Genomic DNA, 27,716 nt, shown 5'->3' on the forward strand with positions numbered 1-27,716 from the left:
ACATAGAACCCACAAGTCTTCCAGAAGTAATTGCAACGGAGCCAAATACACTATCAGGACTCAAACCCTGAGCACTTACCCGGGAGAGCACATTGCCAAGGCCTTGAGAGTTTTGAACAAAATGGTTGGAAATCTGGAAAATAAAGTCCATTGTGTCACTGTTAGGATTTTACCTGGATTGTCTTTTCAGGGAAAATGTAGTGTTCCCTACAATTTTATGGATTGTGAAGCTGTTACACCATAAAATATTCAGTGTTTAAAGGCGACCTATCATTTTATAGCCCAATCATAGGGAATCCGAAGTTCAGAGAAGTAAAGTGACTTGCCCAAGGTCACACAGGAAGTTATATTTCTTTTAACTCTGGGAACAATACAGTCTCTTGTTAATAACTGTAGAATATTTACACATGGATTGTACGTATATAGCACAAAAACTTTTATTTTTATATATATTACAATCTATGTGTACATATTCTTTATATATATTACATTCTGTGTGTACATATTCTTTATATATATTACAATCTATGTGTACATATTCTTTATTTATACATATATTACAATCTATGTGTACATATTCTACAGTCATTAACAATAAGCCTTGTGTTATTGTCCTCACTTTTAGGGATTACTGAGATACCAGATGCTTAAGGAATTTACATTCACAGATGAATGATTTTCAAGTCTGCAGCTAGAAGTGTCTAATTCTCAGCATCGTAAGGTAGCTGCCATACTTACCATTCTGAACATAAGCTTTATATCTACTTGTATAATTAAGACATATAGAATGAGAAGATTCAAAAAGAGATGCTCAATAAAAGTTTTTGGTTGGCTGGCTACAGACGGTGCTGTCATTATAAAACGGAGGTGCATGACAGAGAATCAATGAATATCTGTACTATTACTAATCATTGTAGATAAACCAGCTGTAATTACAGCCAGGGTAACTCTTTATGTTAGCATAATACAGGAAATAATGATGATGATGATGATGAGCAACAGTTATATCGCACTTATTCTGTGTTGGGGATTGGTCTGAATGCTTGACACATATTTAAATCTTTTAATGCCCATATCAACTCTGTGAGTATGGAACTATTATTATCTGCCTTTTCCAGATGAAGACATTCTGGCACATAGAAGTTATATAAATTGAAATGACCTCTAAGGTCACAGGCAATACATGATGGAAAGGGATCTTGGTATTATCTGAGATGAATCTAGTACAGTGGTGAGTGGTGAGGTATCATGAAAAAACAAATGTAGCAGAACTGGAAACTCGACAACTCCCCAGCGAATACAGGTCGAACATCCCTAATCTGAGTATCTGAAATTCAAAGTGCCCCAAAATCCAACTATTCAATGCCGACATGATACACAAAGGAAATGCTTATTGGAGCATTTTCGATTTTGGATTTTCAGATTAGGGCTGCTCAGCCGGTAAGTATATATAATGCAAATATCGCAAAATCTGACAAAATCTGAAATCCAGAACCCTTCTGGTCCCAAGCATTTTGGATAAGGGATGTTCAACCCATAACCGTGTTCATTCCACAATTCCTTCATTCCTCCACTGTCTTACTGAGAGTGATAACCCAGGAATCGAAATTATGGCGTAAAAGTCCTATAACAGGATACTTATAAAAAGGCTGAATGGTGGTGACCATTGACATCCTCAGTTAACTCTCCTCACCTCTTTGGTGGAGAGAGTGACATTGAAAGCCCCAGCTGTGAAATAAGCAAAGGACGCAGATTTAAAGAAATACTTGGTGATTCCAATGTAGAGCATGGAGTTGCTGCGTTCTGGGAGCACAAAAGGAACTGGTGAGAAGGGCGGGTCGGCGAGGTTTTCCAGTGGGTAGAATACGCCCTGTGGGAAAACAGAGAGAAAGACCAATGTATCGGGTCAAAACTCAAATTCTAAGAAGGCTAAGAAGGTGGATCCTCTGAAATAGAACAAGAATTCCAGAAGCTCGGGCCGGGCACGGTAGCTCACGCCTATAATCCCAGCACTTTGGGAGGCTCAGGCAGGTGGATCACTGGAGCAATGGAGTTTGAATTAATTGAATGATTGTTTTTCCATGATCAACCTGGGCAGCATAGCAGGCCCTGTCTCTATAAAAAATACAAAAATTAGCCAGGTGTGGTGGCATGTACCTGTAGTTCCAGCTACTTGGGAGGCTGAGTGAGGAGAATCCCTTGAACCAGGGAGGTTGAAGCTGCAGTGAACTGTGACTGCGGCACTGCACTCCAGCCTCAGCCTGGGTGGCAGAAGGGGATCTTGTCAAAAAAAAAAAAAAAAAAAAAAGAAGAAGAAGAAGAATCCTAGAAACTCAGTAATGCTGAAAAACTGTTAAGGCTTTCTGACTCCTTGACCAGTGACTATTTTTCAAAGCTCTTAGGATTCTTGGGCATATTTAGGTATGTCTGTTCACCCCAGGGTGTAACCCAATGAGAACCCTTGTTCGAACTTTTCTCAGACAAAGAAGGAGGTGTATTTAGCTGGAAGGACAACTCTGAGTAAAAGTCGTTCCTGAGGTGCTGTGAAGTGGTGTCAAACACTTGACCTTCAAAATCTGTGTCTGCTGAGTACCTGGGGAATCATAGAAAGAAGCACCCAAGACTCCAAATGATTTAAATCATTTTTGTGGCATTTCTAGCACTGCTCTCATTAGCTATAGGGCGTTATTACAAAATATTGTCTTGTCCAACATTGAACTGAGTTGAAAGACTCTGGTGAGTGAAGTATGAGCCCATATGCTTTTTAAAAGATAATGATATTAGCTTTGGAGCAAAAGGAAACATAAGCACAATGATCGTTTTTCCATGATCAGTGAACACTAATTCCACGTGCTTATGGCCCTGACAGAGGTCAGCAGCCCTCAGTTAAATCCACTAACCTGACACTTAGAAATGGAAGTGCCAACGTGTACCACCTACTGATATGTTACGTTCCAATAAATACAGACCGCTCTACTTGCTGCCTCCTAGCCTCAAACCTAGAGGCAAAGACATATGATCCTTCTCCTGAAGAGGGCAGACATATGTTGTACAATACAATCATTTGCTTATCAACAAAATGTTCAAGAATCTTTTGAAAAGGTGTAAACATGAGGCAGTTGCTTGAAAGAAAAATTATTCAAAGAGGATGTATATATATTTCCTTCCATATAGAATCATTATTTTTTATTTTTGTTTTTGTTTATTTGAGACAGAGTCTCATTCTGTCACCCAGGCTGGAATGCAGTGGTAAGATCTCGGCTCACTGCAACCTCTGCCTTCCAGGTTCAAGGAATTCTCCTGCCTCAGCCTCCCAAACAGCTGGGAATGCAGCTGTGTGTCACTATGCCTTGCTAATTGTTTGTGTTTTTAGTAGAGATGGGGTTTCACCATGTTGACCAGGCTGGTCTCAAACTCCTGGCCTCAAGTGATCCACCTGCCTGGGTCTCCCAAAGTGCTGGGATTATAGTTGTGAGCCACTGCACCCGGTCCATAATCACTGTTTTCTAAATATTGGCTGTTGACAGCCAGGCTGAGGATTCTGATGATGATAAAGTTACCTTCAAGTTCAGGTCAAGGTAGTTCTCAGTAATTTCTGGAGAACTGATTAGGGAGTAATCCAACAGAGTGTAGTTGTCAATCTTGGTTAAAACTAAATAACCAACAAAGAAAAAAGAAAATCCATATTCATTAAAAGCATAGTATAATATATGAATGATGTCTATCTAGAACAAAATAACTTTAAATTCTCTGTTTAAAAGATCAATTCCTGCTTTTCATAAGGAATACATGTTATCTTTTGAAAACCCAGGAAAAGTAGATGAATCAAAAGAAGAAAGTGAACATTTTTTCCAAGCGAATTAATCTGAGAGAAGCATCACTAAAATTTGGGTGTGCAGTGGTCCCCCTTATCTGCAGGGCATATGTTCCAAGACCCCAGTGGATGCCTGAAAGTGTGGACAGTACCAACACCTACATACACTGTGATAAAAGGAATGTGAATGTGAATGTGGTCTCTCTCTCTCTCTCTCTCTCAAATTCACATTGAGATATTGAATATTTTTAAACCGTGGTTGACCACGGGTAACTGAAACTGCAGAAGGCAAAACTGCAGATAAGGGAGGACTTTTGTATACCTTTTTAGGTATACACATATACAATCACAAAATGTATGTATAGCTTTTTTTTTTTTTTTTTTTTTTTTTTTGAGATAGAGTCTCACTCTATCACCCAGGCTGGAGTGCAGTGGTGTAATCTTGGCTCACTGCAACCTCTGCCTCCTGGGTTCAAGCAGTTTTCATGCCTCAGCCTTCCCAGTAGCCGGGATTACAGGTACCCGCCACTACACACAGCTAATTTTTGTGTTTTTAGTAGAGACAGGGTTTCACCATGTTGGCCAGGCTGGTTTCGAACTCCTGACCTCAAGTGATCCACCCACCTTGGCCTCCCAAAGTGCCGGGATTACAGGCGTGGGCCACTGTGCCCAGCCCTATATAAGTTATTTTTAAAAAAGGAAATTAGTACAAACACAAAACTCATACCAATATTTAGCCATATATATTGGGTTGGTATAATGAAAGACTTTTCAGTTTGATGTTATAAATTGCAGTTAGAACTTCATTTTTTTTTTTTTACAAGGAGTATGCATTACTGTTGTCATTAGAAATATTTTTAAAAACAGATTGTGTGAGAGAAAATAAAGTCCACTAAATTGGAGAGGCCAAGGAAATTCTTAGGCACAGTGCTACTAATTCAAATAATTTTATGTATTATCATTTTCAGAATAAAGCAGAAGTCAAGAGGACCAGAGTACAGTGTTGGGTGAAGTTCCAGAAAGCACAGATTGGCCTGGGCGTGGTGGCTCACACCTGTAATCCCAGCATTTTGGGAGGCTGAGGTGGGCGGATCACCTGAGGCTGGGAGTTCGAGACCAGCCTGACCAACATGGAGAAATCCCACCTCTACTAAAAATACAAAATTAGCAATGTGTGGTGGTGCATGCCTGTAATCTCAGCTACTCGGGAGGCTGAGGCAGGAGAATCACTTGAACCCAGGAGGCAGAGGTTGCGGTGAGCTGAGATCGCGCCATTGCACTCTAGCCTGGGCGACAAGAGTGAAACTCCGTCAAAAAAAAAAAAAAAAATTAAAGCACAGATTTTACTGTCTGAAGCTAGTTGTATGTGCAGTGATGCAGGGCTCAGGTTTCCCACTTGGCTTTGGAGAGCTGCTTTCCTGACCACTGACATGTGTTCTACAATATGAAGACCTACTCCCTGTTCTAGAAACAGTTACCTGAGCATCACGTCTTCTCTCTTCTTGCATGTCATAGATGGAGATGAAAAGCAAGAAGAGATGAAGTGTCTTGCTAAGATAAAGGAACAATATTTTCCTAAGCCACCATAGTTTTTAGTTTTCACTTTTTTTTGAGACAGAGTCTTGCTCTGTCACCCAGGCTGGAATGCAGTGGCACAATCTCGGCTCACTGCAGCCTCCATCTCTCAGGTTCAAGCGATTCTCTTGACTCAGCCACCCAAGTAGCTGGGATTACAGGCCTGCACCACCACCTCTGGCTAATTTTTGTATTTTTAGTAGAGACAGGGTTTCACCCTGTTGGCCAGGCTGGTCTTGAACTCCTGGCCTCAAGTGAGTTGCTTGCCTCAGTTTCCCAAAGTGCTGGGATTACAGGTGTGGGCCACTGTGCCTGGCCATTGCCACAGTTTTTAAAATGCTTTCAAGTCGTTACTCGGAAGCACAGCAATCATTTCACAGACGAGGTGAGTGAGGCTCAGAGGTAAAGGAACTTGCTCAAGGAAAGCTAGAACATGGCAATCCTTGGCTACTTCTTTCCTCACTATATCTCATTTTCGTTCCCTACATCTCCAATCCATTCATTTTCTTTCATCCATCTGCATCCATTTATCCATCTAATATATACATTTTTTGAGACAGGATCTCACTTTGTCACCTAGACTGGAGTGCAGTGGCATGATCTTGGCTCACTGTAGCCTCAACCTCCTGGGCTCAAGTAATCCTCCTACCTCAGCCTCCCCGTAGCTGGGACTACAGGTGCACGCCACCATGCCTGGCTGATTAAAAAAAAAAAAAATTACAGAAACAAGGTCTCACTATGTTGCCTAGGCAGGTCTTGAACTCCTGACCTCAAGCAATCCTCCCACCTTGGCCTCCCAAAGTGCTGGGATTACAGGAGTGAGCCACTTCGCCTGGCCACAATCCAATGTTTCTTAACCTAATGGGCTGGGTGCTGCGCCTGACGCTGGGGGCACAGCGGTGAGTCAAACTTCCTGCACCCAAGGAACTCATAGTCTTGGGGAGGAGACAGACATATCAATAGGATATTATAATACAACACAGCAAGGGCTGATCTAAACTGAGCTCCTCATGGTCCTGCTACAAACCTGCTCTTATGTTCTTTCCCATCTCAATAAATGTTAAATCCCTTCTTCCAATTTTCCAGTTGCTTAGAGTTTTACCCACCAAAGTCACCCTTCACTCCTCTCGTGACCCACATTTGATCTGTTGGACAAATACCACTGTCTTGATCTTCAAGGTATATCCAGAATCCCAATATGCCTTACCATCTTCATCACGCCACCCTAGGCCAGCCACCATCATTACCTGTATGGGTCACCGCACTCTTCTCTTAAGTAGTATCCTTGCTTTCGCCCTTGGCCCCCTTCCTTCCTGTCTATTTTTTTTAGCACAGAAGCCAGACTGATCTCCTTAAACTGTAAGTTATGTCATGCCAGCCTTACTCTTCAAAGGCATCCCATCTTAGATTAAGAGGTGGGCTTTGCAGTCCCTACACATCCCTGAAGATCAAACCATCCCTTTTCCCTTTCTCTGGCCTCACTGCCTGCTCCCCCCCAACCCCCTGTTCCTAGTGTGTCCTTCTCACAGCTTCCCCAGCACACTTGAGATATTCAGCCTCAGGGCTTTTGTGCCTGCGGTTTCCTCAATCTGGACTCTTCATCTAGATTGAGCAGCAGCTCACTTTCTACTCCCTTTGGGTTTTTCTAGTAGAGTCATCTGCTCAGTGGTGGTTTTCCTGGTCACTCTGTCTAGAATGGAAATTCCTCTCCAGCTCCTCCACTGCTTTATTTTTCTTCTTACCACTTATCACTGCCATAGCATAGATTTTACTTATTTATATTGCTTGCCGTCTGTCTCTTCCCACTAGGCTCATGACGGCAGGTATGTGTGTTGCCTAGGAATACTGTTGCATCCCCAGCACCAAGAACGGTGCTCAGTCTGTTTCAGGTGCTCAGCGTGCCGTTGGTGAATGAATGGATGCAGTGCAGAGAGAGAGAGAGAGAGAGAGAGAGAGAGAGAGAGAGAGATGTCCAGAGTATCATGTGAGCACAGAGGAGGTGTAACTTTATGGAGTGGGGACTGTCAAGGTTTCCTGGAAGAGGCTGTGTCTGAGCTGGGTCTTAAATACAAAGAGGAGAGAACACAACATATAAAGAGAGGTAGAGAATGGAAAGGATTAAATCCTCCAGGGTTTAGCACAGTGCTGGCTAAGCTCTGCAGGTTTAGAAATGGGCACTCAATACGTATCTGTTAAAGCAGCAGTCCCCAACCTTTTTGGCACCAGGGACCAGTTTAATGGAAGATGATTTTTCCATGGCCTGGGGTTGTGGGGGACGGTTTCCGGATGAAACTCTTCCACCTCAGATCATCAGGCATTGGATTCTCATGAGGCACATGCAACCTAGATGGTTTGCATGCGCAGTTCACGATAGGGTTCGCACTCCTATGAGAATCTAATGCTGCCGCTGATCTGACAGGAGGCAGAGCTCAGGCAGTAATGCTCAGTCACCTGCCCACTGCTCACCTCCTGCTGTGTGGTCCAGTTTCTAACCTGTCTATGGCCCAGGGATTGGGAACTCCCGTGTTAAAGGAATGAAAGGATGGAGGGGAGAGGAAGCTCTTCCAGGCAGAGAAAACAGCAAAAGCAAAGGCAAGGGGTGAGGAGGGCAGTGGAAACAGTTTGATTGCTGGGGCAGAGAAAGGTAAAGAGAAAGATGACGCGGAGAGAGGAAAGTAGGAGATGGGGTGTGGTGAATCTTGTAGTCCATGCTAAGGTGCGTGGACTCGATGCTCAGGGCAGCCACTGCAGGCTGAGAACCCCAGAATAACCTGGTCAAGATTAGTGTTAATCTCTCTGAAGAGAAGGGATGTAATGCCACTGCTTGGGTTAGTGCTTGTGAGGGTTTAATTCCTGAACCTACATCTCATCTCCCTGGAGCCGCCCCTCTTGCAGCAGTGAAGTTAGTTATTAGCCAAAGTGTGCATGCTCTATACGCAAGGCACGCCCTCCCATGCACCTTCCTGGGGCTCTAATTTGCAGAATGTGAAGCAGGATGGAGAGCTCGAGCTATACAGCCTTGAAAAGCAAACCCAGACAGTACCAGCTTTTGAAGGTGGAAAGACAACCATCTGGAAAAGACAGTTCTAAGACTCACCCTCCAGTGTGCTGAGGTTGGCATTTAGCGCTTTGACTTCACTTGCAATAATGGGACAGAGCTGGCCACAAAGGAATAAAAAGAAAAAAAGCAAGTTATCGTGTTGTATTGCAAACCCTTATTGATAGGCCTAGACCCTGCAAACAAAGGCCTTCTGGTTAGCAGTCATTATCCCTTTGGTCATCGAGACTTTCTCTTAAATTTGTTGATGTCTATGGGCCTCGCTTTATGTAGATATGGGTGGTATGTCACTGAATGCCAGCTGAACTTCGTAGCAACTGGGACTACATCCAATCAGCCCTGTAAAGAGTGAGTGAGCCCTTGGCTTTTCTTTCTGTGATATGACAGGGCATGCGTCCCAGTCCGTGCTGTTACATCCGAGGAACCTGCTGCTGGGGCTTCTGTGTCTTTCCTGACTGCCGGGGGTGCTGCCAGCTTGCCATTTCCTCTAGGAGCAGCTGCCTGCCCTACCTGGAATGGTTAGAGCTGGAGCTTTTACCTTCCCCCTGGGCTAGCTGGAGAGCACATTATATCAGAGATCTACTTAGAGATCTATTTTGTTGCCATCTTTTTGGAATTTGAAAATTAGTCTTGAGTCAGATTAATATTTTTAGGAAGAGGCAGAGGTGTCAGCACTGGTGTGCCTCTTGTGTGCTCATTGATGTGCTTGGCATAGCAGTTGCAGCACAGGCTTGGGTGCCTGGGGCCGAAGGTTGAATCCCTTAGCAAGTTACTTGTACTCTTTGACCTCAGTTTACACATCCTGCAACATTTGCACAGGGATGATAATTGTATCCACCTCATCACGTTGCTGTGAGTAGAAATGGAAGTAATCCATGTAAAATTGTCCAGTTCATAGTAAGCATTGAGTAAGTATCAGCTGTTGTTGGTTTAACTCCATTTTACCTTTACTACAGCCTTGAGACGGGGGCATGACTGTCCCCTAATTACAGATGGGAAAACCAAAGCTTAGAGAGGTTAAGTGAGTTGCCAGGTGTTGCATAGCCAAGATTTGAACTCTGGTTTTACACAGCTAGACAGTTGTGGTCTCAGCATTCTTTTCTATCTTCCAGTGGCACAGAGAGAATCACAGAAGCATCTATTATCTTTAAGCCATATATCAATTTCAGGCAAACTTAATTATTGGCTTCTGTGGCATAACTCATTCTTCACTGGCCTCCTGTCAGAGGCCAAAGGACCATGCCTTGTTTCAAACAGAGGAATGATCAAGTTTGGGGTCCTTGAGAATGACAGTGCACTTTGCCAGGGACTCTCTAATGTGCACATTCATTGGCACTCAGCATGTGTCAGGGAATGATGGAGAAGGACCACAAGGCTTCAGAGTCCTGGACAGCTGTGCCACCTCCTGGGATGAGCTGCTTGATGCTTCTGAGTGTTGATTTCCTTACTGACTTTCATTAAGTACCTAGTGTCTGTCAAGCACTGAGCTGAGCACTAGAGAGATGGAGGTGGCCACACACTGTCTTTGTCCCTTCTTTTCCAGAAGAGTCTTCCTTCTTTTCTAGTCCTTGTCATCCCTGTCCTTATCTCCCCCAAAATACAGATAAAGGGTTCAGGGAAGGTGTGGTCAGTATTGGAAAGAGAGTGCATAGCCAATTCCATCTTTCCCTTCTTCAGACACTGACTTCTGAGACTGGAATACTTACAGCTTTGGAAGGGATCTTAATTTATTGTATTTTCTTAACTCATTCCTATTGTATTTCCTGGAAATGCCTTTTCTTATCCTTCATTCCTTACATATACAAATCCTGCCTATATGTTAAGATCTAGTTCAAGTTTTGTATCCTCTAAAAATTATCTCCCGGGACACTTCCAGGCCCTATTTCTTTACAATTTTCCATTTCTCTGAAGCTGTCCTGTTCAATCTAATGATCATGTAACTGTGTACTAAGTTCAAGTACTCAGTTAGTTATTGTTTCACAAGCCCGAGTTTGCGTTTTTGAATAGACAAGTGTATCCCTCTTTCCTATTCCCAACAGACCCTAGTCCATGGTACCTGGGCATGCAATAATAGGCACATAATAAGTAAATTCTTGTTGGTTGTTTGCCCACCCTATGGTAAGAAATTTGAGAGATGTGCTGTTGTTTTCTTTATCTCTGCATCCCAAGCACCTACCACAATATTTGGCACATAGTAGGGATTTGAGAAACTGTTATTAAGCTGCAAAGGATATTTAATGTGTGTGAAAGTGCCTTGGGTAGTACCTAGCACAGAGTAGGTGCTCAATAAAGTTTTCTTGATTAAGAATTAAAGGATTGGCTGGGTGTGGTGGCTCACGCCTGTAATCCCAGCACTTTGGGAGGCCGAGGCGGGCGGATCACGAGGTCAGGAGGTCGAGACCATCCTGGCTAACATGGTGAAACCCCATCTCTACTAAAAATACAAAAAAATTAGCCAGGCGAGGTGGCGGGCGCCTGTAGTCCCAGCTAGTCAGGAGGCTGAGGCAGGAGAATGGCGTGAACCTGGGAGGCGGAGCTTGCAGTGAGCCGAGATCGCGCCACTGCACTCCAGCCTGGGCAACAAAGCGAGACTCTGTCTCAAAAAAAAAAAAAAAAAAAAAAATTAATTAATTAAAGGATGGTAGAACTGCTACTAATGGCATTTTACTGTGGCTGTCTAACCTCTAAAGACTCACCATTTCATTTAAGTTCTTTAAAATGGGTTTCTCCATGGGCTCAGCAAAGGAGTTATACAGAACACTGAGGAAAAAATGAAAACAAACAAAAAAGAAGTTACCCAGAGACCATAATCAGCCATTTATAAACCTTCCCTAGGCGATGCCTGAGTATCCAGCCTCTGATTAGCCACTGCCCAACCGAGGGCTCTCACTCACCTGAGTTCTCCGGAAAATGAGACATGGGCATGGCTCACTTGGGCGTAGCAATCTTGGAGCTTCAGTGTAGGATGACCAAAGTCATTTCGGGTTAGGATGATGATACCAGTAAAGTAGACTCCGGAGAGAAACAAATCAGCTCCTCCTGTGTCTTGGCTGTTTAGAGAAAAAGTGCAAGGTTATCCAAGCCTGAGTCAGGCACAGAGCTGGACCTTGTTTCTCTGATCATCCAGAGACTGGGTAGCTCCTGGACTGCAGTGACTTTGTCATGTTCACCTCTGACTTCCTTGCACCTACAACAGGTAGGAGTAGAGTGCTGATTGAATATTCACAGAACAGTCGAAGTACTGAATATGTGAAAGCTAACAGCTATGGGGATATTCTAATGATTTCACCCTGAGTGCTCTGGCCCTGACAGTGATTGAGCTTGCATTGAGCACCCTTCATATACAATGTTTGTTTAGGGAGAGAAAAGCAAGGGTAAGACTGGCAACACTTTATTCAGGAGGGACATAGATGAGAAAGGGAGGCTTAGATGTAGTCTGTGAACTCCTTGAGGGAGTGCATTGTGTGTTACTCATTTCTGTGTCCCCAAGACTTAGCATGTGGCCTGACAGAGTAAGTACTCAATATATGGTTGACGAGTCATTGAATAAATAAATGAATACATGAATCTATGTTGCTGTGGGGAACGTGTCATTTCTCTACAATCTACAAGACTGGAGTTCTTGAGATGGGGGTAAATGCATAGTAGGCACTCAATAAATGGTTGTTGACTGACTTAGTGGATGAAAGAATGTGTTTTCCTGTGGCACCAACCAAGGCAGACCTAAACATTACGCCCAGAACAGTGATTTACACATTGTAACTGACCTGTAAAAGTACTTTGAATCTGATTTCTTCCTTCTATACGAGGGTGCAAAGGCCCTTCCACTTGGGCTTGGGCTTACGCTGACTACTAACCTTCAACCTCTGTGTGAGGGAGAAAGGCTCCACTTCCCATCAGTTACTCTTGCGGATGGGGAAGTGTGTTGAATGGCTGGCTCAAGATCATACAGTGATTTGTGGGTGATCTAAAAGGTTGAGCATGCATCTGTTTCTCTGATAGTCAGGGACTTCTAGTTCTTAGAGAATCTTAAATGACATTTGATCATATGCTCTACCTTTAAGGGAAGAATGTTTTTCACCCCGATCCCCTAGCAGGGATTTCCTAATTTAAGCCTCACCTGGGGAAAAAAAAATTCTTTTGAGAAAGATTGTTAATAGTGAGGGAAATAAGTCTACTGCCAAAAACATTGGTGAATTTCTACATTTTCCATTTTTGCTCACGTTCCCCCAGAACAGCTGCAGACATTTCAGTGGAATACTCACAAAAGTGGAGACTCGAACTCCCAGTCTGTGCTGATGTTGGCAGTGCCGTGGTTGGTTAGCGCTTTGATTCCCACCCCAGGCACAAAAGCCAATGAGGTATTTGGAAATGAAAAGGCCCTGATTTTTATACTGTAAAACCAGAAACAGAAGTTAGGGCAACTCATCCAGCTTCTCTCTTCAATCAAGCAAACTTGGGAACACAGTTGCAGAACTCTTACCATTGAGGCCATTGTGAATTCCTACAGAGAAAAGAACCTCCTGTCTTCAGGGCTGTCTCTGGGAACTGCCTCCTAATTCTCCTCAAACTCTTACCAGGAAGTCCCTTGAATTCAGTTGATGAGGGAAATGAGCAAGTTTAGAAATATATATATATGTAATTTTTCCTCTCTCTCTGTCTTTTTTTTTTAGAGACAGGGTCTCATTTGTCACCCAGGTTGGAGTGCAGTGGTGTGATCATAACTCACTGCAACCTCGAACTGCTGGGCTCAGGTAATCCTCCTGCCTCAGCCTTCCAAATAGCCGGGTCTACAGGCATGTGCCATCACACTTGGCTAATATATTTTTTTTTTTTTTGTAGAGGCAGGATCTCATTATGTTGCCCAGGCTGGTCTTGAACTCCTGGCCTCCAGCAAGCCTCCTATCTCAGCCTCCCAAAGTGTTGGGATTACAGGCATGAGACACCTTACCTGGCCTAGAAATATATTTGTAAATAATCAAACAATATGCTTGTTTAGTTTATTTAAAGACAAAAAGAAGGCACAACATTGCCATCATTATTTTCCTTCAGCAGTTCCAGTGTTTCACAAAAGGGGTGATATTCATATTTTGCATGGCACAGCTATTTTTTTTCTTTTTCTTTTCTTTTTTTTTTTTTTTTTTTGAGATAGAGTCTCGCTCTGTTGCCCAGGCTGGAGTGCAGTGGCATGATCTCAGCTCACTGCAATCTCCAGTTCCTGGGTTCAAGGGATTCTCCTGCCTCAGCCTCTCGAATAGCTGGGACTATAGGCACATGCCACTGCACCTGGCTAATTTTTTGTATTTTTAGAGAGATGCGCTTTCACCGTGTTAGCCAGGATGGTCTTGAGCTCCTGACCTAGTGATCTGCCCACCTCGACCTCCCAAAGTGCTGGGATTATCGGTGTGAGCCACCGCGTCCAGCCCTTGGCACAGCTAGTTTTGTAGAGGACTGTCATACACATTACAGGACATTTGGTGCATATGCCAGTAGTAGTGTCCCTCCCCACCTGTCATTGGGACAATCAGAAATGTGCCTTCCTCCTATTTCCAAAGGTCCTCTATGTGGACAATATCTTTGTTAGTGGAGAAACTTAGGGAGTTGACTTCCCCTAGGATTCTCTGGGCTGTCAAAAGGGTAACTAGGAGGCAGTGAGTTGCATGTAATCTGCAAAGGTAGATGGCCACATGCATTATAAGAAATTATTATGAACGGCTGGGCGCGGTGGGTCACGCCTGTAATCTCAGCACTTTGGGAGGCTGAAGTGGGCAGATCACGAGGTCAGGAGTTCGAGACCAGCCTGGCCAACATAGGGAAACCCCATCTCTACTAAAAATACAAAAATTAGCTGGGTGTGGTGGTGCATGCCTGTAGTCCCAGCTACTCGGGAGGCTGACGCAGGAGAATCGCTTGAACCCAGGAGGCAGAGGCTGTGGCGAGCCGAGATCTCCCCACTGCATACCAGCCCGAGTGACAGTGTGAGACTTTGTCTCAAAAAACAAAAAAAAATATTATGAACATCTATTGAGTGATTGCTACCTGCCAGGCATTGTGGTAAGTGCATTACATGCATTAGCTCATTTTAACTCTCACAGTAATCCTGTGAGGCGGTTGCTGTTTTTGCAATCCCCATTTCAGAGATAAGAAGATAAGAAAAGTGGCTGAAGTCGTATATAAGTGACAGAACCAGACCTGGAACCCTCCTCAGTCTGACTTCAGACTGTCTGCTTCACCATGAGGCTATGCCACTTCACAGATTGCGCAAAGGGTGCTTGACTTGGAGCCAAGTTTAGTACCAGCTGTAAAAACTTGGGCAAGACACTTAACCACATTCAGTCAATCACTCAGAAGAAGTGCTACTGACAGGTAGGTGGGGGAGACAAAATGAGTTCATCTGTGAATTATTGCACCCAAGAAAGGTACTGTTGTGAACAAAGATTAGGAAAAATTTAAAACATAAATGTGATAACTGATAAGAAACAATTATTTACTCATAATATTTCCTGTTCTATGCATCCTTTCCTACCTAGTCTCTGTCACACATCCTGAGTCCCACTGTGGGAGATTCATTTACTATATCTTGGAAATATTTTAATTTTGATACATGCATGTCTAACCAATTCTTTATAACTGCTGCAGAGTATTTCAAACTGTGGATGGATGTCCCACTTCAAAAAAAATCATTCCTATGTTAGTGGACATCTAGGTTCTTTCTAGCACTGCTGTATTATACACAATGTCACAGTGAACATCCTCATACATACTCTGCTTGTGTATATGTACTTCTCTCTCTCTCTTTTTTTTTTTTTTCCGAGAAGGAGTCTCCCTCTGTCGCCCAGGCTGGAGTGCAGTGGCATGATCTTGGCTCACTGCAAGCTCCGCCTCCCGGGTTCATGCCATTCTCCTGCCTCAGTCTCCTGAGTAGCTGGGACTACAGGCACCCGCCACCACGCCCGGCTAATATTTTTGTACTTTTAGTAGAGATGGGGTTTCACCGTGTTAGCCAGGATGGTCTCGATCTCCTGACCTTGTGATCTGCTGACCTTGGCCTCCAAAAGTGCTGGAATTACAGGCATGAGGCACCGCGCCCGGCCGTGTACATGTACTTCTCTAAGGAGGATGCTGAGAAGTGGAATTGCTGGGTCAAAGAGCATATAGATGGATGGATGGATAGATTGATAGGCACACACACACATATATACACATAGATACACACACGCACATATATATATATAAGATTACTGGCCGGGCGCGGTGGCTCAAGCCTGTAATCCCAGCACTTTGGGAGGCTGAGGCGGGCGGATCACGAGGTCAGGAGATCGAGACCATCCTGGCTAACACAATGAAACCCCGTCTCCACTAAAAATACAAAAAAATTAGCCGGGCGTGGTGGCGGCGCCTGTAGTCCCAGCTACTCGGGAGGCTGAGGCAGGAGAATGGCGGGAACCCGGGAGGCGGAGCTTGCAGTGAGCCGAGATCGCGCCACTGCACTCCAGCCTGGGCGACAGAGCGAGACTCCGCCTCAAAAAAAAAAAAAAAAAAAAAAAAGATTACTGTATTTTTACTGTCCCTTTTCTATGACTAGATATGTTTAGATATAAAAGTACTTATCATTGTATTACAATTGCTTACAGTATTCAGTGCAGTCACTTGTTATACAGGTTTGTAGCCTAGGAGCATTAGGCTATCTCATACAGCCTAGGTGTGTAGTTAGCTATACCATCTAGGTTGTGTAAATATACCCTATAACATTTGCACAATAATGAAATCACTTAATAAGGCATTTATCAGAACATATTCCTGTTGTTAAGCAATGCATGACAGTAATTTAAAATCTTGTAGTAATCACATTTAGAAAGGGGAAAGAGAGGTGAAATTAATTTTCTTAATATTTTTACTTAAGCTAATATATCTAAAACATTGTCATATCAACATGTGACCAATATAAAAATTACTACTAATGAGATATTTTATTTTCTTTTTTTAAAAATAAATTTTCAAAATCTGGTATGTATTTTATAATCACGATACACCTTAATTCAAACATTGGCTTTTATGAGAGATACTGACCTATATATGTTTAGCATCCCAAATCCAAAATTTTTAAGAGCTGACATGATGCTCAAAGGGAATGCCCCTTGGAGCATTTTGGATTTTTGGATTAGGGATGCTGAACTGGTTAGGAAGTATAATGCAAATATTCCAAAATTCAAAACAATTACCAATCTGAAATACATCTTGTCCCAAACATTTTGGATAAGGGATACTCAACCCGTATTTAGATTTGGTAACATTTTCAGTTGAAAAAGTAATCTTCCAAAATTGTTGCAAACATACTTAGAAGCTTTTCAGTAGTCAAACTGAGCATCAGTTTTTATAATTAAAATTAATGAAAATTAAATAAATAAAAATGTATTTCCTCAGTTGTACTAGTTGCATTTAGTGTTTAATAGCCACCTGCGGCTAGTGGCTACTGTTTAGACAGCACAGGCCTAAAACTGTTGTATTGGTTTATCTACCCTATTGAGCAATGCATGAAAATACCTGTTTCTCCCCATCTCCACCTACACATGATACTATAGAATTCTTCCTGTACTTTTCTGCTGTGGTATTATGATTGTAATTGAATGTTTTGTAAATATATCTTTAATGTCCATCTCTCCCACTGGACTTTAAGGGCAGGTATGTTGTTCACTGCAATATCCCCTATTGCTTTCTCTTTTTTTGAGACAGGGTCTCACTCTGTCTAGGCTGGAGTGCAGTGGCACAATCATGGCTCACTGCAACCTTGACCTCTGGGGCTCCAGTGATCCTTCCACCTCAGCCTCCCATGTCACTGGGACTACAGGTGTGCGCCATCATGCCCGGCTAATTTTTTTGTATTTTTGGTAGAGATGGGTTTTCGCCATGTTGCCCAGGCTGCTCTCAAACTCCTGAGCTCAAGTGATCCTCCCACCTCGGCCTCCCAAAGTGTTGGGATTACAGGTGTGAGCCACTGCGCCCAGCCTAATATCCCCTATTCCTAGGACAAGGCTTGGTATGTAGTAGGTGCTCAATAAATACTTATTGAATGGCTAACTTTATACAGACCAGAGCATTAGCCAGGAACTTTCCCTAAGTCACCATCTCTCTTCCTTGTTGTCAAAACCTCTTGGTTTTGGGCTGGGTGTGTTGGCTCACGCCTGTAATCCCAGCACTTTGGGAGGCCAAGGGTAACGGATCACTAGGTCAGGAGATCGAGACCATCCTGGCTAACAGGGTGAAACCCTGTCTCTACTAAAAATACAAAAAAACATTAGCCGGGCGTGGTGGCGGGTGCCTGTAGTCCCAGCTACTCGGGAGGCTGAGGCAGGAGAATGGCATGAACCCGGGGGTGGAGCTTGCAGTGAGCCGAGATAGCACCACTGCACTCCAGCCTGGGCGATAGAGCAAGACTCCATCTCATCTCAAAAAAAAAACCAACAACCCTCTTGGTTTTATCTTTGACAGCAGGGGAATGATCACTTTAAAGGGTCGGAGAGCAGGGAATTATCACTGGATTGTTAAAATCTTTAACAATTGGGGCAAATTGTGAATCACAGTCACACAGAGAACCCCTTAGAAAAGCTCGACTCTCCCTTGACCTTTAAGACTCAGCTCCAGATGGACAAAGCTACCCTCTCCTTATACGGCCTTTGGGGCTTTTGCTGGAGACTATGGCAGAGATTGTCAGTTGCTGTCTGAACTTCCAATTCACTTTCTTCCCTAAACATCCCTGATTTTATTGGGAATGACAAAGTTGTTTGGTTGGAAAACTAGTTTTCCAGTCTCCCTTGCTAATAAATGTGGCCATATAATTAAGCTCTGTCTATTGTTGGTTAGGCAGGATCTTATTAGGGTGGAGCTTCAGAAAAACTCATTAATAAATAAGACTGACTCAGCTTTTAAGAACCCCTTTGCCCTCGTCTCTTCCTCCTTTTAGCTGTCTGAAACATGATTTGATGGCTGGAACTGCAGTGGCCATATTGAGCCATGAGGCAAACTTGAGAATAGAAACCAGAGCTAAAGATAGCAGAACAGAAAAAGATAAGAAGGCTGGATTCTGATGAAATCGCGGGGCTTCCATAGGATTCCTTCACTGTTTCCTTTGAGTTTCTTATAAGAGGCAAAATGCTCTTCTCTTTTACTTACTTTGAAAAATTGTAGTTTACGTAATCAACCTTTAGAAATTCAAGAGACTCAGAACCCCTTAAATCTGGGAGGTTCTTTTCTTTTAGCATTCGCTCAATTATCTCCATTCCAGCTTGAACACCTGTGAAGGAAACAAGAAAGTATCTGTTGATAATGACAAAGATAATAACAACATAATAACATTAACCACACAAATACAATTTATTCAGTAAGACAAGCCCTTAGATAACCTAGAAAACGGCAACCCCACGAAGTGGGTATTATTGTCCCTGGTTTACAGATGAAAACTCTGGTTCTCAGAGAGGCTAAGGAACTTGTCCAAGACCATGAGAAATTTTCATTATGTCGGGAGGACTAGAGAGTTTTATCACAGGACAGTGTGAGAAGAAAAGTATAACATTTTCTTCAGGCCAGGAGCAGTAGCTCATGCCTGTAATCCCAGCACTTTGGGAGGTTGAGGTGGGAGGATCGCTTGAGCCCAGGAGTTTGAAACCAGCCTGGGAAACACTAAGACCCTGTCTCTACAAAAAAAAAAGATTAATTAAAAATTAGCTGGGCATAATGGTGCATGCCTATAGTACCAGTGACTCAGGATGCTGAGTTGGAAGGATTGCTTGGTCCTGGAGATTGAGGCTGCAGTAAGCCATGATTGCACCGTTGTACTCTAGCCTGGGCAGTAGAGTAAGACCCTGAGCCTCAGAGAAGTTCACTGTTGCCCAAATCATACAGCTAAGAACTGGGGGAGCCAGTGGTCAAATTCAGACACTTTGGCTCCAGAATCTGTGTGCTATGGACAGTTCCAGAAGGTTATTCTACACTCTTCTTTTGTTTCAGATTCTTTAAGCTCAAGAATTTTTGGCCTGAGGTTCATGGGCTGTAGGAAACTCCTGAACCACCTGAAATTCTAATAAAAAACTGTGGGTGACTTGTGTGTGCATATGTGTCTCATTTTGGGGGGGAGAGAATCTACATTTTCACCAGATTTCTCCTGATATTTTTAAAAAGTTACTAACCACTGCTTTTGTTTCATCCTGGAATAACCCATCAGCTTCTTTATATGGAAGCATCACAGAACACATTTCTCTGAGCTCACTGGGGAAAGGAGACCTTTCCCACATTAAAGAGCTTGAGAAAAGTAACTTCCATAGTTAATGAAGAACATTTACTTTCACCCTTTTCAAGGAGGAAATACTGCCTTTATCCCTTATTTTGCAGTTTAAGTTCCTTTCCAGTTATTCTATCCCTGTTGGGGATGACAAAGAGCAGGTTTTATCCTCTAAAATGCCAGAAAAAAATACTGCAATATGGTGATGCAAAGATAGATATAAACAGTGTGAAGATAGATACTACCAGAGAGCTTAGGTTCGAATCCCAACTTTCCCACTGAATAGCTTGTGTGACTCTGCAAGTTACATAGCTTCGCTGTCCCTTACTTACTGCACTGTGTTTGGACACTCCTCCCATCAAGTTGACTCTTTTTTAGGCAGCACTTTCTTCTCAGCCATCTTAGGAGTTTCTGCATAAGGTACTGGATCACCCCACAGTAGAGCTTGTCTCAGTCAGGAGACAGCCCAAGTTATGAGCTGTTGAGTTTGGGTCACAGACCCCACCTAGTGGGCCTGAGGTCTGGCTTCTGAAAGCATCCAACTCACCATAGTCAAGTGCCCTCTGAGTAATCCTTGCCTTGATTCCAGGGTAAATGGTCTGAGAGGATGAGAGGCAGAGATGCCACAGGAGGAAACATCCCCAGAGGACTGGGATTGTCTTTGTACACATCTGAAATTAACCAACAGTTATGGTTCCTTTATTATTCTTGACTTTCTCTTTGGTCAATGAAATCCAACATTTCTAGGTTTTCTCATTTTTATTGTTTACTTCCAGAATTCAATCCATCCATTCGTCCATCCATCCATCCATCCATCCATCCATCCATCCATCTATCCTTCCATCCATCCATCCATCCACCCACCTATCCACTCTCCCAACCATCCATCCATTCATTCAGCAATCATTTATTGAACCACTCTCCCAACCATCCATCCATTCATTCAGCAATCATTTATTGAACACACCAGAATGTGTTCTAGGTGCTGAGGGTGTAGTGTTGACCTACACATGGCCCCCGACCTATGCTTTTCACAGACTAGTGGTGAATCTGCATCCTTCAGGGCCAGCTCCATGTCCCTCTCTGTGAAAACTTCCCTCACCAAGTCATTTTACCCTGGGCTCATCACACTCTCCTCTGGGATCCCACCACACTTTACACAATGCATATGCGTCCATTAGAACATCTGACACACCATGTTGTCTGTTTGCAGGCAGGACTCCTCCTCTCACCCTGGTTCAAGCCAGTACCATTTCACATAGATTTTTGTGATAGCCTCCTTACTGGTCTCCCTGCTTTGGCCATTGCTCCTTTCTGGCCATTCTCCACATCACAGCCAGAGTGAGTCTCTTACAATGAAAGTTAGATCATGTTACTCCCCACCCCCATTAAAACCCTTCAGTGGTTCCCCATCTTAGTGTAAACGCCAAAGTCATTTCATCAGCTACAAGGTGTAGAGGGCCTTGTAGCTGATGGAATGACCCTGTGCCTCTACTTCCTCACTGACCTCTGTCCTTAACACATACACCTGGCTCTCATGGTCCCAGCATCACTGGCTAACTTGATCTTTCTTTAATGATCTAAGTAGCCTGTATGCCAGGATCTTTGTATTTGCTCTCCTCTCTTCCTGGCCTAATCTTCCTCAAAGAACCAGGTCTTGCACTTCTTCAGATACCTCCTCAAGTGTCATCTCAGCAAAGTCTTTCCTAGCCACTCTATGCAGAACACGGACACTTTCCCTGTGGCCCTGTTATTATGACCACCATTGCTTTATTTTCTCCAAAGCACTTATCGTCATCTAGTGTAGTATCCAGTTACTGATGTGTGTATTGTCTGTCTCCTCTACTGGAATTTTTAGGCTTCGTGGGGAAGGACTTCGTCACTTCAGCACCCTGAATAGCAAGTGGCACACAGCAGCCATTAGGGAACTACTGAATGACAGACTGAATGAATGAATGAATGAAGTCTCTTTCACAAGCTTTGAATTGGGCCATGTGTGCCTTATGGGTTCTCCAGCATCTGGGGAAGCCCTTGATCTTAGTATACACCATCTGGTATTGTGACTGTCTTTTTACTTGTCTATCCCTTCGTCATGGGGATTGTGTCTTACTTCGATAACTCTGGAGTCCAGTACAATACCTGGCACATAGTAGGCACACAACAAATTTTTGGTTAAATAAACATTCTCTGCAGAGAGGGACCACATCTTCTTTCCCATTATATCACCCATACCTGGCATACATGAATGATTAATGTATGTTTGTTGAATAGACCAAACAAATTAATGCCATCACATTTTCTTGAGAGATGAAGCACAGGCCCCCAACAGCAGCAGTAATTTGGGTTTCTTTTAATGAAAATCAAGTGAGTAATGCATTCACAGGCCTTGTTTCTAGTTTGGAAGTTACAATCTGGGTAAGCTATCACTGCTGCATTTACACATGCAAAAGATTCACAGGTGGCAGGTACCACTGTGCTAACACACAAACATGAAACAAATCAAGGAAGGCCCAGGAAGGTGACCTTGTGGATGTGGTCAGAGAGGAAGAAGTAGGCCAGGTGTGGTGGCTCATGCCTATAATACCAGCACGTTGGGAGGCCAAGGCAGGAGGATTGCTTGAGCCCAGGAGTTTGAGACCAGCCTGGGGAACATGGCAGGACCCCATCTCTACAAAAAATAAAAAATTAGGCCGGGCGTGTTGGCCTACGCCTGTAATCCCAGCACTTTGGGAGGCTGAGGCAGGCAGATCATGAGGTCAGGAGATCGAGACCATCCTGGCTAACACAGTGAAATCCCATCTCTACTAAAAATACAGAAAATTAGCCAAGTGTGGTGGTGGGCGCTTGTAGTCCCAGCTACTCGGGAGGCTGAGGCAGGAGAATGGCGTGAACCTGGGAGGCGGAGCTTGCAGTGAGCTGAGATCGTGCCACTGCACTCCAGCCTGGACGACAGAGCGAGACTCCATCTCAAAAAAATAAAAAATAAAAATAAAAAATTAGCTGAGGGTGGTGATGCACACCTGTAGTCCCAGCAACTTGGGAGGGTGAGGTGGGAGAATTGCTTGAGTCTGGGAGGTGGAGGCTGCAGTGAACTGTGATCATGCCACTGCACTCCAGCTTGGGCAACAGAGCAAGATCCTGTCTCAAAATAAAATAAAAGAGGAAACTGTGAAGGCCAAGTGTTTAGACAGAGGGTAGGGTCCGGCCAGGCGGCCAAGTAAGGATTCAGAGAGGACTAGGATTCAGGCACACCCTGGGTGAAGGAAAAGAGGTCATTGTAAGAGGTGGAGCACTTGGCCAAAGTAGGTGAGAGGTTTGATTAAGGGGGGTGGGTAGGCTTTAAGGCGAGGCCATGGAGGTGGGAGTGGGGCAATGTAGACAAAGGGAATTTCTAGAGAATTTACTTGATAAGAACAGAGAAGTCTGATTAGGGATGGAAGTGTCCAGGCAAGGCCACTGCTAGCCTATTTTGGGCTTTTGTGTGAAACGGTAAAAGGTGCCCCTCTGGAGAGATGCCAGCCTCTTGGCACAAAGTAGAGCCAGTGGAAAGCATTTTAGGAAAACCCCACACCAGTGTACGCAGCTGGGTGGGAGGTGGAAGGGCTATCCTATGTACCCATTGGGCTGGAATTTTGTCTAGTGCAAAAATTCCCCAACTTATACAGGGGGCCTGTGCTCAGATTAGTGAATGCTCATGTGGGTATTTTGCTGGAGGCCAAAAGGTTTAGAAACAAGGTCTTAACCTGTCTGTGCATAAGTTCATCTTCAGGTCTGAGAAGGCTGGCTGGGTCAACCTAATTACATCCCTCACCTGATCTCCCAGGAGCCCCCTCTACACCCCACCATCCAGCCAAACTGAACTACTGGTCCCTAAACACATGCCATGTTTTCTGCCAAATGCTATTGCCTATGTTTTTCCCCTCCACCTATGTCTGCAGAAACCCTGCATATCCCTAAGGCCCATTTAAAACACTGTCTTCTTTCTAAAGCCATTTATGACTTCTCTGAGCTAATTTCATTTCCTCTTGAACCCTTGATAAAAATATATATTTTTTATGTGTGTGGTTTTTTATGTGTGTGTGTTTTTTTATGTGTGTGTGTTTCTTCTTTGGTTTATTATTTGCCTTCCCTGCCAGAATATAAGTGCATGAAGGCAGAGACTGCATCTGGTTTGGAGGTCCTAGGTCTGGCTCAGTACCTGGGATAGAGTGAGTGACTGTTAAGTGTTGGTAGAACGAATTGATGAATATAATAAATGAAGGAATATCCCTTACCTTACTCTATCATGTATTACACTTCTTCACAGAGATGGTAAACAAAGTATTTATGTACTAGTAAACTGCAGGCATCCATCAAAACAGATGTTGGCCACATTCCTGGAGCAGGGGCCAGGAAGTTGAGTGCCAGATCTTGGGGAGGACAGGGGATGTCTTGCAGGAGGGGCCAGAGTAGTTGGGGGCACTGGGAATAGGAGGGGGACACTCAGAGTAATGGCTTCTTACCCTTAGCTGTTAAGGCATTTCAATATTTTACCACTGATATGGCCTTATGAATCCAGTGTGATATTTCCGCCCTGAAGAGTTGGTTTGGGTTCTACAGGACAAGCTACAGAAGGAACCTGGGCGGCAGTGTTGGGAGCAGAGCTAAGAAAGGATCACTTGAGGATGGTCAGAGTGCAGACAGCACTAAGGGAAGCACAGGGAAATGGGAGGGTTGAGAGCCGAGGGGAAGGGATTTGGGTAGGAGAAGACGATCTCTGGCCAAGCAATGAGTGATCTGAAGGTTGGAGGAAATGTGGTGAGTGGGATAAGGGGGTGTAAAGCCCTCCAAGTCCTGGAAGGCAGAGTGACAGTAACAGCATCTTAACACTCTGAATGGATGCACGTACCTCCTGCAGTTGCTAGGTCCAGTTGGTCTTCTGCTGTGCTGGGCCTTTCTTGATCCTTTAGTTGCCCTTGGGGGTTAGTCAAGGTGTCCTGGAAAGGGGGATAAGTAGAGATGAATTATGTGAGTGAGGAGAACACTTCTGGGACTCAGGTTAGTGGCTACTGACCAACTGGTATAGAAGCATTTCCACATTTTAACATATGGCGAGGCCAAACTGAAAAGCAGTCTTGCTAATATCACTGCTGGCTAAAAATTGTAAATGAGTGTGTTATGCCAAGATAGGCATTAGAGAGATTTTTGTTTTAAAAGAGCAAAATAGGCCGGGTGCGGTGGCTCACGCCTATAATCCCAGCACTTTGGGAGGCCAAAGCGGGCAGATCATGAGGTCAAGAGATCGAGGCCATCCTGGCTAACACGGTGAAACCGTCTCTACTAAAAATACAAAAATTAGCCAGGCATGGTGGCGCCCGCCTGTAGTCCCAGCTATGCAGGAGGCTGAGGTAGGAGAATCGCTTAAACCCGGGAGGCGGAGCTTGTAGTAAGCCGAGATTGTGCCACTGCACTCCAGTCTGGCGACAGAGCGAGACTTCGTCTCAAAAAACAAACAAACAAACAAACAAACAAACAAACAAACAAAAAAACCAAAATATTTTCATAGCAATGGAAAGCAATGGGAAAGAATGTTAAGACCAAAATGTTTGTACCTATTAGATTGTGTACAAATTAAGGCAGACATGATATCTCTGCCTGGCACATGGAAGAACCCCAATTAATATGTGCTAACTGATCAACTGAGTGACTTAAAAGATTCCAGTTAACTAAGAAGGGTTCTACAAATGGTTAGGAAAATAGAGGAAAAAACAAACCACCATATTTTTAATATAGAGCTCTCCATTTCCACAGTGAAAAAGAACATAATAAACCAACGAAGAGATATTACTTGTGAATGGAATAACAACTAAAATAATAAATTTTTATTTCTTTACCCTTTACAAAACTTACACTTGTTTGAAGTAGATGTTATTATTATCTTACTCCCATTTTAGACACGTGGACGTGGAGGCTTAGAGAATCTGATGACTCGTCCAGGATCCCACAGTAAGTGAGGCACCTGGGAACCCAACCTTGTTCTTCTGGTTCCTAATTCTAGTGTTGATGAATTTATTTTTATTGAATGACTCTATATATGCTAGGGCTTTCATTTTCATCTGGGAATTTTAAATAGAAGTTGCTTGACGCCATTTTCAAGGTGGAAAAATTCAATAAGCATCTAGAAACGTTCAAGCATCACAGTGCAAATCCCTTCTTATTTTCTCGGACACAACTAGAGTTTTAAATTCCCTGCCAGCAGTAAAACCTGTTTTCCCTTCTTGGTTAAAAAAAGTTTCTGAAGTGGTACACTTTGATGGAGATCCAGGAATCTACCATTGCAGACAGGAAAACGTATTTTTCCTCTAGAAATTTTGTGAGTGAAATAAATTCCTGGGGTGTGAAGGGGTGAATTGTACCTAACTTTTGGTTGAATTGTTCAGTTAGGATGATAACTTGTGGGCAGGGGAGGAAAGGAACCTTGTCAAGCAAGGTGATGACTACTAAAAGGTTAAGTAATTTGGCTGACAAGTGCAGGCAGGGCTAGCTGCCTGTTACTAGGATCCAAGATCACTTAAAAACCCTGCTAGCAAGTTATCTATTTTGTTGCTTCTGGGGAATTGCTTCTTTCCAAGATTCAAAATCTCAGTAGTCATTATTTTTCTATACAAATATACAGTCAGAATAATACTCTTAAATTAAATGGTCCTTGTGTAAGTCATCCTGACAACTAGGAATAAGAAAATGCCAGTCCAGTTTAGGAAACACCTGAAACTCGCAGATGGGCCTACTACTACTGCTCCTTGGCAAGAGCTTTGACTGACTCTGGAGAAACTGATTAAGGGAGTAATGAATGAGTAAAACGTAGCCTTCAAAACAGAGGCGCAGGTTGAAAAATTAAGTTTGACAGGTTTAAAGAAGTCTAGACGAGAAGGGTATTCCAACATATTGATTAAGACAAAATGACTGTACCTAAGAAGTCTAAATCGATAGCTCCGGAATATGGGCGGAATATTTCAAGGGATCCAGTCCTCACATCTAGTTTTATAGCAACATCTCTAATGACAAGGACCTTGAGAATTCACACCACATCTTTTCCCCAAAACTCTGTGCCTAACACCAACAAGTCCAACAGTCCAGGCAACTGGGTGGCTAGTTTTGCTCTGGCAGGATCTAGGTCACTGATGTGCTTCAAGACCTGCCTTGAAAACACAGAGATTATAACAACTCCTTAGTCCTAACCATGCTGATTTTGAGAGACAAGATAGAATTTTCTGCCACTGTGCTGGGTTCCCCACTGAAATGGAGACAAAAATAAGTCAAGATCACTGAGCAACCCTCTTAACCTCGTTCCACGATACAAAACTAAGTAGGTGGTTTAAACCAGCTCTTTTCTCTTTCTTATGGCTGTTTAGTTTTCACTAAAGCTTTTTGCCTAAGAAGCCTCCAGGTGGGACATCACACAAACAAAGATACAGAAAATTCTAGGCAGACAATAATAATAACCCAGGATATATGGTAGCTGCCTGTTTAAAGTGTCCTACCAAATCTGGGACATCTCCAGTTTGGAGATCGTGGCTGGCAGAGACACGAAGTTTGTTCATGATTCTTACCTCAAGCCGAGGAAGTATCCAAAGCTGGAGAGCACCTTCAATTCCCTCTGCCTTTGAAGCTGATGTGTTCTCCACCTTGCGCCTTAAACTCAGCTGCTGAAAAGCCAAGATAATTAAGTCTGACTCATCTCAGTGGTGAATTTTTTTAATGCCTCTTTCAAAATGTGATACATAATTGCTTCACTACAATTACCCAATGGCATGAATGAACACTACAGTATCTACCTAGATGAACAGACAATGCCACCTATGCAATAATTATCTTCCTGCAAAATACACACACACACACACAAACACACACACACACACACAGCTTGTGAAATTGTGATGGCTACTTTACCAAAATGATTGCAAACGGTGTTAAACTGAATTGGAAGAGGAAGAATTTTCCTGTCTGGAATCATA

The 27,716-nt window shown here is 43.4% G+C and overlaps 2 protein-coding genes across 3 annotated transcripts in view; one reads left to right on the forward strand and one right to left on the reverse strand.

Moving 5' to 3' along the window:
• Positions 1 to 27,716, forward strand: part of LOC105494000 (F-box protein 7) — an 86,773-nt gene that overhangs the window by 25,456 nt on the left and 33,601 nt on the right. The window contains exon 2 of the mRNA XM_011762052.3: positions 25,656 to 25,707. Within this exon, the coding sequence (XP_011760354.2) occupies positions 25,656 to 25,707 (52 nt within the window). The remainder of the gene's footprint in view (positions 1 to 25,655; positions 25,708 to 27,716) is intronic.
• LOC105493999 (BPI fold containing family C) overlaps positions 1 to 27,716 on the reverse strand; it is a 60,952-nt gene that overhangs the window by 23,947 nt on the left and 9,289 nt on the right. Inside the window, exons 1-11 of one of the 2 annotated variants that reach the window (XM_071080481.1) lie at positions 27,312 to 27,543; positions 24,611 to 24,698; positions 20,270 to 20,393; positions 18,618 to 18,738; positions 12,713 to 12,841; positions 11,342 to 11,497; positions 11,144 to 11,207; positions 8,487 to 8,547; positions 3,561 to 3,652; positions 1,694 to 1,870; positions 80 to 133 (exon numbers count right to left, since the gene is read on the reverse strand). In XM_071080481.1, the coding sequence (XP_070936582.1) occupies positions 80 to 133; positions 1,694 to 1,870; positions 3,561 to 3,652; positions 8,487 to 8,547; positions 11,144 to 11,207; positions 11,342 to 11,497; positions 12,713 to 12,841; positions 18,618 to 18,738; positions 20,270 to 20,393 (978 nt within the window). In that variant the 5' untranslated portion in view covers positions 24,611 to 24,698; positions 27,312 to 27,543. Of the gene's footprint in view, positions 1 to 79; positions 134 to 1,693; positions 1,871 to 3,560; positions 3,653 to 8,486; positions 8,548 to 11,143; positions 11,208 to 11,341; positions 11,498 to 12,712; positions 12,842 to 18,617; positions 18,739 to 20,269; positions 20,394 to 24,610; positions 24,699 to 27,311; positions 27,544 to 27,716 lie in introns of those variants that run through there. The other variant, XM_011762048.3, reaches the window with a different exon arrangement.

Source organism: Macaca nemestrina, chromosome 15, assembly GCF_043159975.1.
Source record: "Macaca nemestrina isolate mMacNem1 chromosome 15, mMacNem.hap1, whole genome shotgun sequence".
Classification (NCBI taxonomy): domain Eukaryota; kingdom Metazoa; phylum Chordata; class Mammalia; order Primates; family Cercopithecidae; genus Macaca; species Macaca nemestrina.